The sequence below is a fragment of the Callospermophilus lateralis genome, chromosome 7 (assembly GCF_048772815.1).
Source record: "Callospermophilus lateralis isolate mCalLat2 chromosome 7, mCalLat2.hap1, whole genome shotgun sequence".
Lineage (NCBI taxonomy): Eukaryota > Metazoa > Chordata > Mammalia > Rodentia > Sciuridae > Callospermophilus > Callospermophilus lateralis.
In genome coordinates, this window is record NC_135311.1 from 91,570,106 (window position 1) to 91,590,814 (window position 20,709).

The window sequence follows — 20,709 nt, forward strand, 5'->3', positions numbered from 1 at the left end:
GTTTTGTTTTGTTTTGTTTTGTTTTGTTTTGTTTTAGAGAATTGCTTAGTACCTCGCCATTGCTGAGGCTGGCTTTGAACTCAGGATCCTCCTGACCTACTGGTATTACAGGACTGCATCACCATGCCCAGCTCCCAATGGTGTTTTTAAAGGAAATGCACATAACAGGTTTCTAGGTTGGATAAGCCACTGCATTCTCCTTTGGTTCCAAATTGATCTACGAGATGTGCAGAGCAGTTCAGAAGAGAGAAGCTCTGAGCAGTATAGAAAAGCATAGTTATTGTTTGCACTATTGATTATGAACAATAAGTGACCTGTTACCTAGAGAAGGCAGCGGGGATGGCCAGCCATCTCCTTCTGTCCAAATGAATTCATCTTCACAGTTTTATAAGTACAACAGAGAGGTAGGTTCTGCTAGTGGTTCGTGAATGATAAGGTTCTAATATAATATTAAGTTTTCTCCAAGGAAAGACTATGATTTAATTACTGGACTCTCTTAGCAAAGGAAGGTGGAAAATGAAATGCTAGGCCTTCACTCTGCAAGAACAAACTGCTGAATCTGTAGTGTCTCATGCCACTTTAGACATCTTCACATCTGCAGAAAGTGCCTGCCTCCCAGGTCTATGATGGAGAGTGGTTTTCTATCTGTTCATCACAAAAGACAGAGAAGTATGGCTTAAAAATCAGAAATGGTGAGGAAATTGGTGTGAAGAGAGGAACAGTCATTGGTCCACTATTGTGTTTGATAAGCATGTCCTTGATTTCAGCAGATGAATGGGAGCTCTGTTAAATTGATATAAAAATTATTTGTCAGAAAGATTCTTAATCCTCCCTTTTGGAGGAGGGAAGGGGCCAATCCTGTCCAGGAAAAATCATTCCCATTCTCTTGTCTACTGTTAATGAAGGGTTCAAAGTCAGCCAGAGAACAAGGCCAGGAGAAGAAGCTTGCAGACCTCTGCCACACAGCAGGAGCCTGACCTTCTGCACAGGAGGTAAGCTCTGGCCACACAGTTCTAAGCCTGGGGAAGGAACTTCCCACATACACTATTGTTTTCTGCTGTAATGAGGAATGTGTCACTCTGCTAGAAGAAGGCTATTTACAAATTATTAAACAAAGCTATAATGTGACTCATAAAAAAAAACAGAAAATAAGAACCAAAAGGCAGCATTGTATCTAAAACATTTTCAGACCCTTTTCAAAAGCAAGGTATATGTTTGTAGGAATTTGGAAGACACAACCAAAGGCCAACAACAGATGAAAATTTTATAATGCCTACTTATATAAACTATAAAGGTTACTTCTTATTTGCAAATGCTTTCTAAAATAATACTGAGTTATTTACATACCATGGATAATATAATCCTAAAATAAATTTATAATAATTGAGAACATTCATTTCTCAAAATTGTAACATTCCTTAGGATTCATAATGATAGATAAAAATATTTGGTCATAATTTACACTGCATTATCTATGACTTTGGAAACATACTGGGAAAGTAGGAGAACTAAATTTTTATAAAAACAATTAGTAACACACATCTTGACACTTGCTTATAATATTTATTACCATAGCAATTGTGACAAAAGTTAACTGCATGCCAGACACTCAATGATAGGTTTCAAAAGTACATTATCTGTAAGTATTTTACTACAAAACTAAGTCTCTTACTTTCAAATTTATTCTTAGTTCAAATTTATTCTTCGGGTTTTTGAATAAATGTGTGATTTAAAATAACCCATCAGAGATTCTCACAAAGTCAAATTGAATGCCACACATCTTAAGCGCAATTAATTTTGAAAAATAGACATTTTCAGCAGCTTTCCAAAATAAATATAAACTTTATATAAAAATAATTAATTCAATATAAAACCTCAGGAAAACCACATCTTGATGCTCTGATACATGTAACAGGATCTCAGTTCGAATGCACTTTTGTATTTTAAGTCATGCTCCCAACATTGGGAACAGACGCAGATGTGCATTTACTCTTTGAAGCTAGTCTTCAATAGAGTTCAATCACTGACTTGGCTCTTTTCCTTCTGTGAAGACCTCTTCACATTCTTGTAAATACATTTACATGTTTTCTCGAATGCAGCTTAGGTTCATCAGAGTAGCACGGACAATTTTGTACTTTAAAATCTGAGCGCGAGATTTCTCAGTAACAAATACTTCAGAAGAGTTTGTTAATAGAACTACCAAGATCACCCCTGGAAGAGAAAAAATAGAAGAAACTTTTTTTTTTTTTTTTAGAAATACAGGAAGTAATTCAGGAAAAAAAAAATGCCTTTTGTTTGTATCCATATGCTAGGAGACATGAACCTTTGCAGTTGCCATTGTCCAAATCCATCAGCACAGTCCACTCTACACAGGAGCCCTGTAGGCACCCCTCCCAACAGTGCAAACTGCTAGGGTTCATCTTTCTTGAACTGGCAAGGGGCTCATATTACTGAAGGAATGCGACCATATGTTTGATATTTGGAAAGAGGGAGTTGGTTGTTGAAAAAGAATTAAAGGAAGTAGAGGAATGTCACGATGAGGGTCATAAATCCTTATTCCAAGTTCAGGATTTTCCACTAGTTTGGGAACTTCATCCAAGTCCTTCTATCACTTGAAGACTCGTTTTAAAAATAAAAGATTATCTGTCCTATTCCTCTTGACAACACATAGCCCATCTCTAAATGGAATATAAGGCTTCAGAGGGAGGCTCCTACTCTTAGTGAGGTGTAACTCAGTTTTTTACATTTCTTCTTAGGGGTTTTAAGCTATGAATTGTATCATCCCATTGACCCTGACATAGATGTTTTATCTTTTCAATTTATTTGTACGTGAAACCATACCTCAAATGATTAATTTATGAGTTTCTTTTCATGAACTTCAGATGAAAAGGGTCTTATTAGCAGCTTGTTGTTGTGACATAAGGTCACTAAATGAAATATTCAAAATTCCAGATTTATCACAAGTTTAAGGGGAAAGCTGAGCATGTACAAGGGCCTGGATTTAATTCCCAACACTGAATAAAGACAGGGAAGAGGGAGGGAGAGTGAAGGAAAGAGAGAGAGAGAGAAGGAAAAAGGTCCAAAGCCCATATTTCAGCTCCTTGTTCCCTTAAATACTTTTTATAGAGGCTCCAGTAAGGAGAGTATCTGAATGTTCTGAAATATACAACACTCCGAATTTTCCCTAAGTTGTGTAAAAATACACTAATTAATAGTAGAAACCTTTTACAATCCAATAAAAGATAGCAATGGAGAAGTAAACTTTCAAAAGTGAAAATTAGAACTCAAGTGCACTGACAATAAATATGAGTTAATAAGCCAAACTATGTTAGTTCAGCCCTATGAAAGAAAGTACCTTTTGTGTACTTGTTTGGGGGACCAAAGCTGCACCAAGATGATATCAATGACCTCAGGGTAATGTGACATCACTGAATTCCCTTAACTTGGGTCTGCAGCACTACAATGATCCTAGGACTGATTCACTCTAGTGTACACACAGCACGGAGCACTCTTGAATTGGCTAGAGCTCTTGGTTTCCCTTTTCTGTTGTTTTGGGTCACAGATCACAGAAGAATGTTGTGTCTCAGCGGATATGTTCAATGATTAATCTCCCATTACATGCAGAGTGAAGCAAAATTTAATTTCCCATCTCTTCTATAACATACCTTCAATTAAATGTCTATATTTTGTAAGCACGTATTAAAAATAAGTCAGTTTTACCAAAATTTCCATGCATATCACTTATTTCTGAATCTCTAAAGTGTCTTAAAAATCAGTGAAAAAACTATCTTCTTCATTTGTCTTTGTATAGAACTAAGGTTTTCTCACACGAATAAGTGAGTTGGTATGGGTGCTCTACCATTTTTTTATAAGAGGCTCATCTGTTGAGTATGAGATCCTGAGACATCTTAATAATATTTATAACATGAAACTAACTTATTAATTTCTGAGTGGCAAATTACTATGAATCGTGAAAACAATCTTTTAAAAGGAGTCTAGGATCTTTGTCATTGTGTATGATGTTTATTATTATTTATGAAACATTGCTTGTATCATAAATAGAGAAGGAATGTAAGGATTTACTTAGGGTAATAGTAAAATCAACAGAATCCTAAGTTTAAGTAGAAAACTCTGATGATGTTTAGCAACTCACAGATATATTTTAAACAATATTTATTTTGATGATATCGATAATCTTGAACTTCTTATTTCTTGCCATGAAACAACTAAATGTGCAAGTTTCTTAACCTAGATTGTTGTCCACTATGCTGGGCTTTGAATTCTCTTGCCATATCAAAAGCTCAAATAATAAACTTCTTCATTAATCTTAAAGTCAAGGGTGAGATCTGTGCAAACCTCACATAATTTTCCAACCAGAAATTTCTTCTTAATAGATTCTATTTGATTGCAATTCAGTTGTTCTTTAAAAACACAATTATGATTATTGATAAGTTATCGATGATTTAAATCTGAATTCTGGTTCCATCACCCATTAACGCTGTGACCTTGTGCGAATTATTTAATCTCTCAATCTTTAACAGAAGTATAGCAACACATCTCATACAATTATTGCAGTAATTGAGTTGAAGTATGTAAAATATTTGTACTGTGACTAGTGTATAGAGAGAATCTGAGGGAGGGAAAAAAAATGGTGTCCATGTGAGTGGGGCTGGGGAAACACATTGACTCCAGAGTGGTGCAGAATGATACTGGCCATGTAGTTAGTTATATTTCAAAGAGAGGAGCTATAACAGACATTGTTTTAAAAACTACTTGTGCTATTATCAAAACACTGGCTGTGGGTCCTGCCATTCTAACAGATGATTTCATCCTAAACCGTGTAACTTAAATTTAGTGCATAACATTTGGCTAATTTGTTAGTCTTCACAAGTATAACCCCTCAGACCAGAGCTAAAGTCTCTACTTATGTTCAACATTTAATGATATGCCTACTTTAAATCACACACTTTGGTAGCACAAAATACAAACACATCACATACTTTCAAAATCCATAACTATTAAGTATAAATGTGTGTGTATGTGTGTTTGTGAATTAGTACAAAACAACTGAAAGTAAAGCAAACACACCCTTGAAACAACAACTGTATCTCACAAATATTGGTGAAAAGCCTTCCTTCAGATGGTAGTGTGATACAGAACACTGTTTTTCTTTCTACACAGGTCTAATGTTCACAAAAGATGGTACCTGCTGGGCTTGTTCATAGCTAACAACAAGAGACCCTCCCACGGTGGCCTGTGAATAGAATTATTTGTAGTGTCTATCTACATGGCTAGGCTCATGAGGGTTTTCTCACCTTTTGGGGGTCTATATTAGAGAGGACAAACAGATATCATTAATTTTTGAATCATTTTCATATCTGACTCTAATGATTTTCTCTGGTGTTCCCCCATTTACAACAGTAAAGCAATATATTACAGGCCACGTGATCCACTATAATACAATTCTGAAGGTTTCTTGAATGGAATCACACAGTTAGGTCACACATCTTGTTTTCCATAATCTTATGTGTCTGAGTGGAACAAGTTTGAAACTGGGGCATGTAAGATACAAAAGTCTTCTTGCCAGAAGTTCCTAAGTTGAAGTTGTTCTCTACAAAGTGGGAGCAAGTGTCCTGGAGGATTCTGATGTCGGTGACTAAACAGTGTGCTGGAAATGGGCATAATCCTCCTGACTCATCACTTTCTCTTTTTTTGATTGAGGTGACCCCTAAATAATAGACAGACTTTTCACTATTATTTTCTTCAGGGAAATTTCCCTGCAGTTCCAAAAGTTCATCCAGTCCTTCTGAGAACGAAAGGTGTGGTGAAATCATATTGGGATGCTGCTCTGATAATATGAAAAATGCCTGGGTCTCTATCTCCCAGGAGCTATTAGAGAAAGAATGTTTTGATGGAGAATGTTTGCTAGAGAAGCACTTGCTGACTGAACTATGTATGAGCCCCTGCTCTTCATCTGTTTCGCTTGACTTGGAATTACTGACCAGTGTGGCGTATTTAACTGAGGGTTGTCTCTGGCTTTCGTCCTCACAGACAGCCGGGATGCTCCCAGCCTCAGAGATGTGAGGGCTGTTGCCCTGGTCACTAATACAGGCAGAATCCTGCTCAAGATCTTCAGCTGTCAAAAGCAGTGAGACCATAGTTGCTGGCACCATCTCATCTTTATTTTTCCCTGGTGTATCAACACTGATGTCTTCTGAAATGGTTTCAGGCTCCAAAAGAAGAGGACCAAATGTCACTGATTCTGCATGCTTGGTAAAAAGATGCTCAAAGGTTTCAGGCTAAAAGAAAAGACACATTTTAATGCTCAATTATATTAAATTTTTTTCATTATGCCATGCTTGCAGAAATCCAAGTGTATAAGGTTAATAAAGATGGACATAAGTCAACCCCCAAATGAACTACTTTGAGACTAAACATACATCAAAAATCATAAAGGAGAGTCAGCTTTAAGTGTTTAAAAGCAGGACAGGACAAACTTAGGCTAGAGTTCTTTTGATTCTGTGAACCACACCATCCTCTTTGCCTTTCATTATCTTCATCTGTAAAATGAGTTGAACATTTGCTTTGTTGTGATATGGCTAGAATTAAATAAAATAGTGTCTGCAAGTGCTTAGCTTTCAATTTAGAAAGATGACTACAATTATAAAATACTATCTGTTGAAGAATTCCTTATGTTTTACAGTAAATTATATTTCAACAAACTGAAATTTAAGTCCCCCAAAGGAAAAAAAACAGGTTGAAATAAAATAAAATGAACAAAACAACTTGTCTAAAGATACTTAAAAGAGGGGCTGAGGTTGTGGCTCAGTGGTGGAGCGCTTGCATAGCATGTACGGTGACCTGGGTTTGATCCTCAGTACCACATAAAAATAAATAAACTAAATAAAGGTATTTGTCTATCTACAACTAAAAAAAATTTAAAAAGATACTTAAAAGAACTATTTTATGACATAAGATATGGTACAGAGGTAAAATAATCATGAACAACTATTTAAGAACATATCTGCCTTATATTGAGATGCTGCTTGAGGTTATATAAAAATAAAAACTAATAATGCCTATTTGTTAAAAACAATGATGGTGAGAGATGGTAACAGACTTGTGAATTTCTATTCTTTATACATAATTTCATATAAAATATACACAGACATATGGAATGAAGACAAATACACAAGACAAATGTACATCATATTTTTTATAAGAATGATGGTTACATCACAACAAAAATCTTGCCAAGCAGCAACAAATCAAGAATCTGTATGCACAAAGCTCAATTCATACAATATAAACACAATGAAAAATAAATGCAAAATAAAAAATACTGTGGATGCATCATATCAAAAAACTAACACAACTAAATTTAGTGCTACAGAACATGTGTTCAATTTATATATCATACATGTAATTTAACTTTTTTCACAATTTTTAAACTAATAGATTGAATTCAGTTTTGTTGCCTGAGACAATGGTATCCTCAGCTGTTCTGAATGGCAAGTATATTCCATACAAAAATGCAATTTATTTAGTACAGTTTCCAAATCTTATTAAAACCATAAAGGAATAAATATACCAAACACTAAATATAATAATAAAGGAATAGACTTACACATGTATTAAAATACTATATAAGGTCAAATACTGTGTCAATACAACTCTATTATGCTACCAACTTAATATAGGAAGAGAAAACTATTCCTATGCCTATTTTTCTTCTAACATAAATCTATAGGTTTCTGATTATCTTCCAATATTTGCTTGGTCTTTTTTTTAAGGCTTCTACTACACATAAGCATGAATTGTCTTAAAATTTAAACAAATTTAGAAATTAACATCACCAAATAATTAGATGCAATGAATAAGAAAACCAAAAAAATGTACAAATAGGATGAAAATTCACATGTGTTCTTCAAACAACCTATCTGACATATTTTATGTTCCCTAAAACTTCATAATGGGCAACTAATTATTGAAACCCAAAATTGCATGTGTCTTAAAATGAATTTAGGTGGAAGACACTAATACCAAGAAATTACATACTCATATACTATTGAAATATTATTTTATCAATGGGCCACAAACGTCATCAAAACTTCATTAAAAGTATGTTTGTTTAAAAACTATTTTGCACCAGACACAGTGGCACATGCCTGTAATCCCAGTGGCTTGAGAGGCTGAAGCAGGAGGATCTCAACTTCAAAGTCAGACTCAGCAACTTAACGAGGCCCTAAGCAACTTTGCAAGATCCTGTCTCAAAACAAAAAATAAAAAATGGGCCTAGGGATATGGTTCAGTGTAAAACACCCTTGGGTTCAATTCCTGGTACCAAAAAATAAAAATAAAAATAGAAAACTATTTCACCATATGTATCTAATTTTTTTGAGATTCTAGAACAATCCAGGCATATGTTAAATATGTATTCAGCTGGTAAGGATTAAAGGATATCCTTTCATAATTTCACACTTAGATTTCACATTCCAATGACATCTGTTAATAGTCAATGGAGGGAGGAAAAGAGACACATTCTTCCTGTTTTTTATAGTTTTTTAAAGACATCCATATAAAACTATGAATAAAATCTAAGTTACCCATAGATATCCTAAATTTGAATATTATTTGGATTCATCACTAGACACTTCGGTTTAGTTTGTAAGCACACTTAGCATGCTAATTTCACAGAAGTTGCAAGTGCTCTTATTTTTTCAGGAAGAAAAATTATGTCCTCACCATGAACTATCTGTAAAAGTTCCAAAGAGACTCCCTTCCTTGCATCACTGCACACTTCCCTAACTGCCAGAAGTCTTGGATGGTTCAGTGGAAATAAATTAAATTTAGGCAAGAATTGCACAAGGCAGCTGGACTGGAGGTTGTTCTTTTCTGATCTGGGGAATGTGACCTGAGCATGTAGGGTTATCCTGATGTGAACTGTTAATTTCCACCATTCTGTGACTAGCATGAACTACAAATTCTGGCTTTCTTTGAATTTAAATGAAAGTTAGCACTGAAGTCATTTTCAAAACTATTACAACTGAAATTCCCAGATTGACCAAAGTTAGACACATCCAAGCTTCAAGGCATTCAAAAAGTAACCCAAATGGGTCAATTTATAATCTCAAGTGTCTATTAAAAAATCTTAGAGAAAATTTTTGACATAAAAATACAAACTAAATACTTTCACTACATTCTGAGTGAGATGGAGTCACTGTGTTTGCAAAGATGTGTGCCAGAAGTTGCAGTTCACCTCATTACAGGATTACCTATTAGGTATTTGATAATATCTAGTAGGTATGTTATGACAGCAACAGTCATCTACAATCTTATGACCAGGAAAATGATAAATCAAAAGCTAGAAATCATGAATATTATTTTTTTTAAATTAGATGACCTGAAAATTAATCATAAATTCAAACTGAACTGAATTCAAACCTATGAGACCCAGAGTTTACACATCTATTTTAAATTCTAAATGAAACATAATCCACCATATATTAGTTATCAATAGTTTAATGAATTTTTTTAAAAAAGATTTGCTCTCCTTCTTCAAAATGTAAAAATCTTCTAATACTCTATGGACTGTTGGGAAGTTGGTATATTGGGTTCATCTGTAGTGATCATGATTAGACTTCAAAGAATGTCCGTTCTCTGTTTAGATAAAATAAAACAAAATAAGAAAGCAAAATAAAAAAAATGACTCAGAAAGCAAATGATAAAATACTTAAAAACATTTCTGTGGTTTTGGTCTATAAGTTCTTCTGCTATAGCAACACATCCTTTTTTTTAGGAAAGTGAACCTTTTTTTTTTTTTTTAAACCAAGGTGGCTTCTCTCATTTTTTAATGGTACTTTAATATTGCAATCTAAAGATAGTTTTAATTGCCACAGAAATAAAAGAATAAGTAAAAGGAAATAACACAAAGACTGGAAAAATATTACTGTTGTGATAAAACCAACAGTTTTATTGGAGAGTCTGCAACAAAAAAGAGAAAGTAAGGCAGTGAGAAGAAAAAAAGTTAAGAAACAAAGAGAAAGATGGCCAAAATGGTGAAAAATAGAACCACAGAACCATTATCATGAATTTATTTTTCTCAAGGCAGAAAAAAGATCTAAGAAATCATCTGGTCCAAGACTCTCTTCATTTGCTTAGACAAAGCGTTGAGGCCTAAAAGATTATTTGGTTAAAATTACAGCTTTTTGAAGCAAGCTGTAAAATTTACTTAAAATTTTTGAAAAGACTGATATAAATGTAGATAAGAAGCATGTCTGATAAAAAGAAAGAAAAAAGCAAGCCCCAAACAAAAATAATGAAATAGAAGATGAGAAAAATACTGTAAAATAAATTAAAAACGGGAAGGAATGAAATGAATTCAAGGTAAATTAAGAGTTTTAAGCTATATTTAACAAGGAAAGTTCAGCTAATTTGGATCAAAAGAAAAAAAAAGGGTACAAATCAAATCAAGAAAGGTTATAGTCTTACATACTATACAGCCTGAATGATAAGAAAAGCAAGGTTATTGAGTTACTGCATTTTCCTATGCCAAGAATTCAATCTTTGTTTATGACTAATTTTTAAAGTATAAAGAAAAATGGCATAGAGAAAAATTCTGATTTAAGAGGGCAACAGGGAATGAGTAGTTTTATTCATTTCTAAAAATGGAAAATAATTAGAAGAGAATGGACCACAGAAAATGAGCAAAAAATTAAGGAAGACCAGGATATATCCAGGGTAGAATGCACCTGAGAGAAAGTCAGCCAGCCTGGCTGAATACATTGCAGATGACTGAAGAAGTGGCCAATAAACACACAGAAGAAAGGAGACCACTGGCTAAAAAAGGCCTGATGGGAGCTCTGCATGTGGAATGGGGTTCTTCTACTCTCTGCTGAACTTGGAAGCACCTTTGTGCAAGAACAACCTTCCATACCCAGATTAAGGGTTTGTTCTTAAAAGCAGCTGAGGAACTGTGAGAGGAGACAGGAGCTGTGAGATACCACCATGTCAGAGCACATCTTTTCTCTTTCTGGCCAGAGCTTTGGCTACACAGCTGGCACGGCAATCCCTGCTATATGCACCGCTACCATTCCACCTATCTGCTGCTTCATGCAAATATGAAAGGAAAGCCAAGTATTACCAGATACTTGGGAGAAGTCTGAGACAAGAAAAGTCAGTATAAATAAGTGAAAAACATGACCTAACAGAAATGGAAGAATCAAGTAATAGAATTTTATATAAATAAAAAAAATCCTCTAACTGGAATTTCTAGTACTATTTTAGAAAATATTGTATGCATAAAACTAGACTACAATATTCTGAAAAATCATACTTGGAAATGTGCAAATAATAATGGCAAATAAAAATCCAACAGCAGCAATGGAATAATAGAGGGTGGCAAGATATCACAATGAAAAAGAAAGAAAGAAACCCAGAAACTATTAGAGATTAAAAAAATAATAATATACATAGAAGATCCATTCAGAGTGCCCAACTTTCAACAAATACAGATACTAGAAAGAACCAAATGAGAGGAAATAATCAAAGAAATAATGGAATTTCTTAGAGTTGACAGGGGGTTAAAGTTGCTTCAAATGGTGACCAAAAAAAATGAAAAAATAACCACTTTAGGCTCAATGCTGAAATTTCAGAACATCAAAAATAGAAAGTATATTTTTAAAAAGAGAAAACTGCAAGTAACCAACGAGAAGCAAAGTTTCACATCTGACTTCTCAGAAGCAACCAGGGACACCAGACCATAAAAGACAGGTATGGTTTCAAAGTTCTACTGGAAACTTTTCAACCTAGAAACTGACACTCCACCAAATTATAAGTAGAGGAAGATGGAATAAAAGGAACTCTAACACACCGAGATGGAGACATTTCACCCATATTTGAGGCAATCTGTCAAGGATGTAGTTAATCAAGTGAAACCAGGGAAAGAAGTCTAGGAAACAGTAATGAGCAGAAACCAGTTAAGGGAAGGTTCAGAATAATAACTTGTAGCAATTTTACAAAAGGCCTAATCTGATTGAAGTAGAAGGATGGAGGGTCTCCTTGGCAGAGGGTGCTGCAGACAGGTCTCCAGTGAAGACAGGGACTGCATGAAATATCTCATACATCAGATGTATACAGAACTTGAGATGACAGAATCAGACAGGCAGAGTGACAATTAGAAACTCTGGAGAAAGAAGAAAAACTAAAAATGAAAAAGATGAAAGCAACAATATTTGGCATAATTTTGATCAAGTGGAATGTTTCTAATATATTTTCTAATACTCCTACAACATTGAAACCATCAAGAAATGTAATCACATTATGGTTCTGCAAGGAACAATACTGACATAATCATAACAGTATAAATTCAATTTATTGGTTTTTCTCTTTTTAAAAAATGAACCCATGGACAGATTATAACACAGAACACGTTATCAACCCTGACCTAAGTATAGTTATAATTTCCAGAGATTAGGAAGTGAGGGGGAAATGGAGGAAAATGTGAAATAGGTAATGCATTTAATAAAAACAGGTGAGGAGCTCCGAGGAAGTTTATTTGATAGAACAAAAAATGAAAGCTTAAGTAGATTTTTCTGATGTTGCAGAGGAATTGAAAAAAAGTAGTAGAAAAATATGTGGTAGGAGCATGAGGAAAGAAGGGGAGGAAAAGTACATGGTGAGTAAAGTCCTCCTTCCAGCCAGAAACCAGCAGATCATGCACAATCTACTGTGACAGAAGCATTTGGTTTTTAGAAATGTGAAGATGACCTGTTAGAAAAATTAAAAGCAAGACAGTTAAAGTAGTGGCATTTAGAGAGCAAGACTAATGGCAGGGTGGAGTACAGGAGTAGACTGTATTTTCAATAAAAATTTTTCTAGACAATTCATTATTAAACCATGCACATGTATTTCTTTCAAATTTTTTTTTTAATTATGAGAAGTATCCAGACACATACCTTAGATAATGAAGGGACATATATAACCAGGCTTCCTGAACATTTTTGTAATAAATAGAAAAAGAATTCAAACAAATATCCATTAGAAGCGGATTGGACAAAGGAACTGTGTGGCATGTTTGTGTGATAGACCAGTGTGGAGCAGTCCAGGTAGATAAACTATGCTAACTCTACATGGAGAGAGCTCAAAACCAAAGCTGAGAGAACAAGTAGTTTGGAATGAGTCATGTGGATGGTATGTTAACATTAACAATTCCCCAAGGGATCACTGTGCATTGGCCACACGTGCACACGCGTGGGTGTAGGAAATATTTAAGTACAAACTAGATGAACAGAAGTGGGGGCTCTACAGAGGAAGGGAAGGAGGGATTAAAAAAGGAAGGGAACAAGTGGAACAAACTTTATCTGTGATTCTTATTTAAAATAAGGCAAATATGGAAATTTTCTAAAATTTTATAAGTATATAATAGGCTAAAAGACATTTTAATATAATCCCTCCCACCATTGTTTGTTTGTTTTTGCAGTGCTAAGGATCAAACCCAGGGCCTCACATATGCTAGGCAAGGGTTCTACCACTTAGCTACATCCCCAGACCCTACATTATTCTGCTTTTAATATATTTACATTTTCTGGGGGAAAAAACTGAAGGGAAAAAGGAAGTATGGCATGCAAAAGAAAGATTTTGAGGAAATTATATTAGAAGGAATTATATATGATTAATATAAAATATTATATTAATTACCTTTGGTTGTTACCCTACTGTTATTAGTAAAGTCTGGCATATAGTGCTTTAAATAAATGTTTTCTTTTTCTTTTAGAGAGATCTCAAAATACTGGCTTTTAAAAGACTTTTTGCATCTTTGATTTGCATAAGTCATAAATCAAAGGAAGGAGAATGATAGCTTAAAAAGTGGAACAGACTAATATTAGAGAACATTTTGGAGATCAGGCTGGATGTCTAGGATTTACAGGTACAGAGCTATTTCATAAAAATCAATGCTTCTGGCTGGGCGCAGTGGTACAGGCCAGTAATCCCAGCTACTCGTGAGGCTGGGACAGGAAGATTGGAAGACTGTAATATTAGAAAATTAGAAAAATTAAAAGCAAGATAGTTAAAATAGTGGCATTTAGAGAGCAAGACTAATGGCAGGGCGGAGTGGAGGAGTAGATTGCATTTTCAATAAAAATTTTTCTAGATAATTTCATTAAAAACCTGCACATGTATGTCTTTCAAATTTTTTTATATTATGAGAAATATCCAGACATATACTTTAGATAATAAAGGGACATATATAACCAGGTGGACAGCCCTGTCAACTTTTGGAGACATTGTCTGAAAATAAAAAGAGGTGGAGATGTTGATCAATGGCAAAAAGCCCTGGGTTCAATTCCCAATATTGTAAAACAAAAATGTTTCTAAAAATCTGAATTTGGAGAACAAATTAAAGAAAATATTTTATATAAAAATTATTACTTCCTTAAAAAAATGACTGTATTTGAATTATTTTTAAAAATTATGGGTTACTGTGGTCTTTGTTTTATGGTACTTTATAGGGGTTTTATTTGCTTTTTTATTACTTTTGTTTTAGAATTGGATAAACTTCATTTTATTTACCCATTCATTATTTGAAGTCATTTTTCTTCATGTTTCGATTATCATGAATAATCCTGACATGAAAATTCATGTCAAATTTCCATGTGAATAAATTACTTCATTTTATGTTGGTGTATACATTGGAGTGGAATTGCTGAGTCTCATATTTAATCTTTTGAAGATATGTCAGACTATATTCTAAAAGGGTGGTACTATTTTACAATCCATCAGAGTAGATGAAGGCTCCATTTCTCCACATTCTCACCAATATTTATCTTTCTTTTATAGCCATCCTGCCAGATGTGAAGTGGGACCTTTGGTTTTTGACTTGCATTTCCCAAATGTCTAATGATGTCAAGTATATTTTACTTTGTAAGCACAAATGGTTATTTCCATACCTTCTTTAGATATATACCAAGTCAGATTTCTTGCCCATTTATTTACTACGTTAAAACATATACACATGAAATTTACCATTTCCATTATTTTTAGGTATGTAATTCAGTAGTATTTAGTACATTAAGGAATAGACACATTATTATTATGGAACTAATGACCAGGGTATCAGTTTGCATCAGATGGACCTGGGTTGGAATACATGTTTTTATATGTACTGGCTGAGTGGTCAAGACATGCTACTGAACTACTCTGAGATTCAGTTTTGTCATCAGAAAATACTGGGCTCTTTAACCTATGAAAGAATTAAATAAAATAACATAAATATGAAAGCACAGGACAGGGAGTAAACTTGTCATTTTTTCTTTGGTAACATAAAGTGAGTTTCACTGTATTGTTTTTTCTTTAATATGTAAATTTTAGTTATTTAGGAGATTAAAGCAGAAGACTAGATATAATATTTTTCTCTTTTTTATGAGAATTTTTATCATTAATAAAATCTTTGAAGTTATATTTTTCACTCTTTAAATATTCCTATTTTATTTAAAAAAAAAACTTATTTATTTCTAATTCACCTGTTAAGTCCTAGTAATAAACTAAGCTTTTGTGACTGTTTAGAAAACATCTTCTAAGATTAGAAAACCAAATATTTGCAAAGATAAAAAAACAATCAGTCTTACTTATTATAAGTAAAGATTTTCACATCTTCTGTAAGTATCAAAAAATTCTTTAATTCACCAGAATCTGGAAATTTTTGGTGATATTTCATTTTTCTTGTATGTAAGATCTGGCAGATGACTAGCTAGGCACCATATTGATCTTCAGGGTGTGTTAAAGCAGACAGTGGGGTAGGACGGAGTCCATGACAAAGTCAACCACCCTGTACCCACTCAGCAGTTCTTTGTGCCAGCGTTTTCTAGACACAGGAAAAGTCATCTGGTGTGGGGGGTTCACACTGCACCTTGCTGTGGTGGGCCTGATCTTTCCCTTGCCAGATAAATACTTAGAAGCATGTCCATGGTGGTTCCCAGGTAAGGTGTCGCATGAACATGCTGAAGAGAGAGGATTTTAGTTCTTTCTAAGAAATAATAAGATGGTCATCCATGAATTAATATAGACTTATATAGAGAAGTTTTAATTTTTTATTTAAATAGGTAATTATTTTGACAAAACCTGTATATTTAAGAAAAAGAAAAGTCTCCAGCTTACTCTTTCACCTCCAGTCCATTTCCAATTTGTAAACATGCTCTGATCCGTCCAACCACATGGCTTTGCAGGTGGTCTTACCAGAGCCTGTGAATAACTATTTACCTACCAGATCTTGGGTCAAAGGTCAAGATTGTGTCTATGCATTCTGGAAGAACAAGGAGGCTTGTGTAACTGGAGCAGAGTCTTCAAGAGGAGGCTATCAATACAGACAGAACGTGTGGACCTGGAGGTGTTGGAAGGATTCTTACTGCACCTTCTTAACTGTACCTACTCCTCCCCACCCCACACACTACACCAGGCCACACCATAAGTTCTTAGCACCACTGTAGTTTATGACTGTAATGTTATTTCTATAATAAACTGGTTAGTGCTCATCTTTCCCTGCCAAGGAATGTCCAGTACTTTCCCAGCCAGGAATGTGCAGTACTTTTCTTATTATTACAACACTATGAGATAGCAAAGTGACTAGCGTAGAAAAGGTATTCAATAATATCCTAAATGAATGAAATAAATACATGAATGAATGAAAAATGAACAATCTATTTTAGAGAAGCAAAAAATACAAGTTCTTCCTATTCTTTCAATCTAGTCACTCTTCTTTAACCTTACTGTCTTATTTCTTAGATAGGAGAATTGCTTGAAAATCTGTTCTACAGATGAGCAACAACCTAACCATATATATATATATATATATATATATATATATATATATATATTTGCTTCTTGAACAAATGAATGAATGATATATATATATATATATATATATATATATATATATATATATATATATAACAATAGAAAAGAAGAGAAATAAATGTTTTGTAATTGACAAAAATCAGCAACTCTGTTGTAATAAAGGGAGACTCCATGGTTCACAGTGAGCAACAGCACAACCAAGGAGTATGCAGGCCTATGGCTAAAGTCAGGCAAGGTGCAGTTTCCATAAAGAGAAGGATTATATGTGAAACTACACTCCTGGCTCTTCTGAAAATAGGGCATTGCTTTCTTCTGATAAAAGAGTGTAACTCAGTCTTCTGTGTTGTTAATTATGCTTACAATATTACTTGTGTATTCATTCACTAATAAGCTGTAAATTACTTTTCCTAATTTCAAGATCATAGACCATTGAATGTTCTGAAATCAACTTACTGGGTTACAAAGAACATTTTTAACAAATGAAATAGAATTTTAATAACATTATATTCCTTCTATTTCAAGCAAGTAGTGGTTTTTTTGTTTCTTTTTAACACTGAAACACTACTTTTAATGACGTATAAAATATTTTAAATAATCTTTAATAATTCAAATAATGTAAGTTAAACTTAAAGTACATTTTTAAATAATTATAATCAATAATGATGAGGAGCAATGAGAAAATTTTATACATTCCTGACAGGAATATAATCATAAATTCAATGTTTTAAAAAATGTTTTTATTAGTGCATTATAGTTATACATTGGGGTTTATTTTGATCATACAAGCATGGAATATAATTTGCTCCACCTGTGCATCTTTTGTTTTCCTTTTACATCTGTGTGTGTACTTGGCTGAAAGGTGAAATATATTTCTCACTGTGGATCATGGTCAAATATAGAAGTATATAAATATATATATAGAAAGTCACTGCTTATAGAACCCCCCTATAGACTCCAAAGTCAGACAAGTTGGAACACTAATCCTGGCATTAAAATACTACCTCTTCTACAAAATGGAGCTAATTTATTAATCTATAATATGTAAAATAATATCATAAATAATAATGACTAGTATTTATTGAGACCTTTCTATGTCATGAAAAGTCCATCTCCTTTAATCTCCAAAACAACCCCAATAAAGCTAACTTAACCTCATTTTACAGGAGAGGAAACAAAGATACTGAGAACTGAAGGGACAGTCTATATGAACCCAAGAGTATTTATCTCAGTGATCTGCACATAAATAAGTGCACAACCTTGTTAGGAACTACCAGCAATTATTTAATGAATCCTACTTTAGCATCTTGCATGGAGCAGGAAAAGTTCACAAACATGTGTGATGGATAAAATGCAGTCCTTGCACTCAGAGAATTATCCACAATAAGGTCCAGGAAATTAAATAAGACAGAAATTCTTCTGAACTATATTCATGAAAGGAAAGCTTGGACAAAGAAGGGTGTAGAGCAAGATCTTCCCCGAAGAGAAAGACTCTGCATAGCTAGAATGAAACAGAAAAGGTACAACCAAGGCCCAGGGGAAGAAAACAACTGTACATGAAGATTGACAACAGAATGTAGAGAGAAGTGCTGAATACTAGATTGAGGATTTGTATCCTGTAGCAAAAAAAAAAAAAAAAAAAACCCACTGAAGACTAAAATGGGTAATGATAAACATGTAATCGCTAATACTACATAAGAACCTTGAAATAATTACTATTTTAAAAATTGTGTATCTTGACATGAAGAGCAAATTTGATTTTTTTCAATGTTATAGGTGGAAAGTCAACCTTGTTCAAGGAAAATTATGAGGATTAATAAAAACATTAATTTTCTAGAATATTCTATTATAGAAGTAAGTTCAAGTTTTTTTTTTATAGGTAACTATTACATAAAGTATTTTAGCTTAAAGGGGAATATCTACATAAACATGTGTTTTTATGATAAATGCATTTTTCAGTTTGTAGAGTTTGAGGACAAGATTATTGATATAATTTTTAAGTTTCCTTAAATAATTATGGACATTAAATCATAGTTTAAATATAATGACACAAAGCCTTTTGCCTAAAGAGAATTTATACCAAAAAAGTGGCCAAATATCTATTCTTCATCATATTTGACCCTTAGTATTCTACTATTCATTTTATTTTCTACTATGGCCAGAAGAAATATATGCATATTGTCAAGTCATATATAAGCTGGTACTGAATTTCTTTTCCTAATTTCAAATACCTGCATTCTGATAGTTTAAAGGTCTAAATAGACTCATATTAAAATGAATTAAATAAAACAAAAACTCTTATATCTTAAAACATGTTTAAAGTTTTAGAAATCATATGGCATCTAAAATGCAATCTTACATATTTTGGGTTAAAAAGATTGAAAAAGCGACCTTCTGAAAATTGAGTCCTTGTGCCCAGGAACAATTCTTGGGGTTTGGAACATCTTCCCATAACAGCTTCTTCATTCTACAAAGGATAAATAAATAAGTCATAAGAATTACAGAAAAACATGCATATTGAAAATGCTAAAAGTTAATGAATATACAAAATAGAAATTGGTCCTTCAGGGCAGTTATGCTTCAGCAGGGTCTAATTCATTTTTACATTCTGTCCCATGAAGAGTGCCATCAAATTTCTACCTAGAGCCAAGTTAATGATGCATCATAATAAAAATAGCTCATTTTACTGAAAGCTTGTGCCAGGCAACAGGCTAAACACAGATTTTTTTGCATAGATTTTCCTCAAAAAATAAAATATTGAAAATGGCTACCACATGGGTGTCACAAATAAACCCATATGATAGAGCCCCAGCAACTCAACTGACCAAAAAACAAAAACAGATTCTGAAATCTCTCCCTCTTTTTTCTTAGAAGATAAAAGTCTCTATAGAGATTTGGCATGTGTGAAATAACCTCAATGGTCAGAAGTTCTCAGCAGGGAAGGATATGGCAGCCATAGAACCATCCAGGGAACTCAAGGCCATTTGTCTGACAAGCCAGACAGGCTGGAGCCAGGCAGGGCTGTTCTCTAAAGAGCACAGTGACTGCTCATTGCAAATGAACGACTGCTCCAGGTCACAAATAAAGTCCATTTTTAAAGTCCTGTGATCACCACTAAAATCTTCAAACCAAATTTGAGGGCTCCAAGAGCCATTTTTATCACATCCAAGAACATGCCCAGGCTTCTATTTTTAGTCTATTAACTCCTGAGTGTATAATAAGAGGGGTTAAAAAAAAAAAGACTCAACTAAATTCTTCCTTAAGGTATATGTTGTTCTATGAAATTGAAAAGTCATTTCCTGAAAGCAAAACTTTTTACTTTACACCATCTTAACTGTATAATGAATACATACAAAAACATTTAGAATACTTCAACATTCATGATTTGAGTTTTAATCTTAGAGCTTTTGCCATAAAGATTCTTAACATTAAGTACAATACCTTTGGTGTGATATTAACAATGTTCCAAGCAGTAAGACAGAAGAGGAAATAATTATCGGCACAATTACATATAGACCTGCATCACTCTTGTGTTTTTCAATATCATCTGAAAAAGAAATATAATTGACACAATTCAGATACTTAAGGCAATCTTAATTTCTTTCTGTATCAAAATTATAGTAGACTTTTTCAGATTTCAAAATAAATCTTTGTCTTAAAAAATAAGAGGGAGACAAAAGTGTATTATATCTACATTAATGTTTTATTTAGCATTATACTTAAGACCTAGCAAAATTTTTTTCAAAATTATTTATTTGCCATGCCACTCCATCAAATTATCTTTAGATATGAGTCAAAGTATCAAACTTGTGATGATGACACAGCCACATCAATGTTTATAATGGCTCAATTCACAGTAAC

At 33.5% G+C, this 20,709-nt stretch overlaps 1 protein-coding gene across 2 annotated transcripts in view; it reads right to left on the reverse strand.

The window, feature by feature from the left end:
• Window positions 1-5,486: 5,486 nt before the first annotated feature.
• Lepr (leptin receptor) overlaps window positions 5,487-20,709 on the reverse strand; it is a 71,107-nt gene continuing 55,884 nt past the window's right edge. Inside the window, exons 16-18 of one of the 2 annotated variants that reach the window (XM_076862320.2) lie at window positions 20,290-20,395; window positions 19,240-19,315; window positions 5,487-6,299 (exon numbers count right to left, since the gene is read on the reverse strand). In XM_076862320.2, the coding sequence (XP_076718435.1) occupies window positions 5,487-6,299; window positions 19,240-19,315; window positions 20,290-20,395 (995 nt within the window). Of the gene's footprint in view, window positions 6,300-9,053; window positions 9,661-19,239; window positions 19,316-20,289; window positions 20,396-20,709 lie in introns of those variants that run through there. The other variant, XM_076862321.1, reaches the window with a different exon arrangement.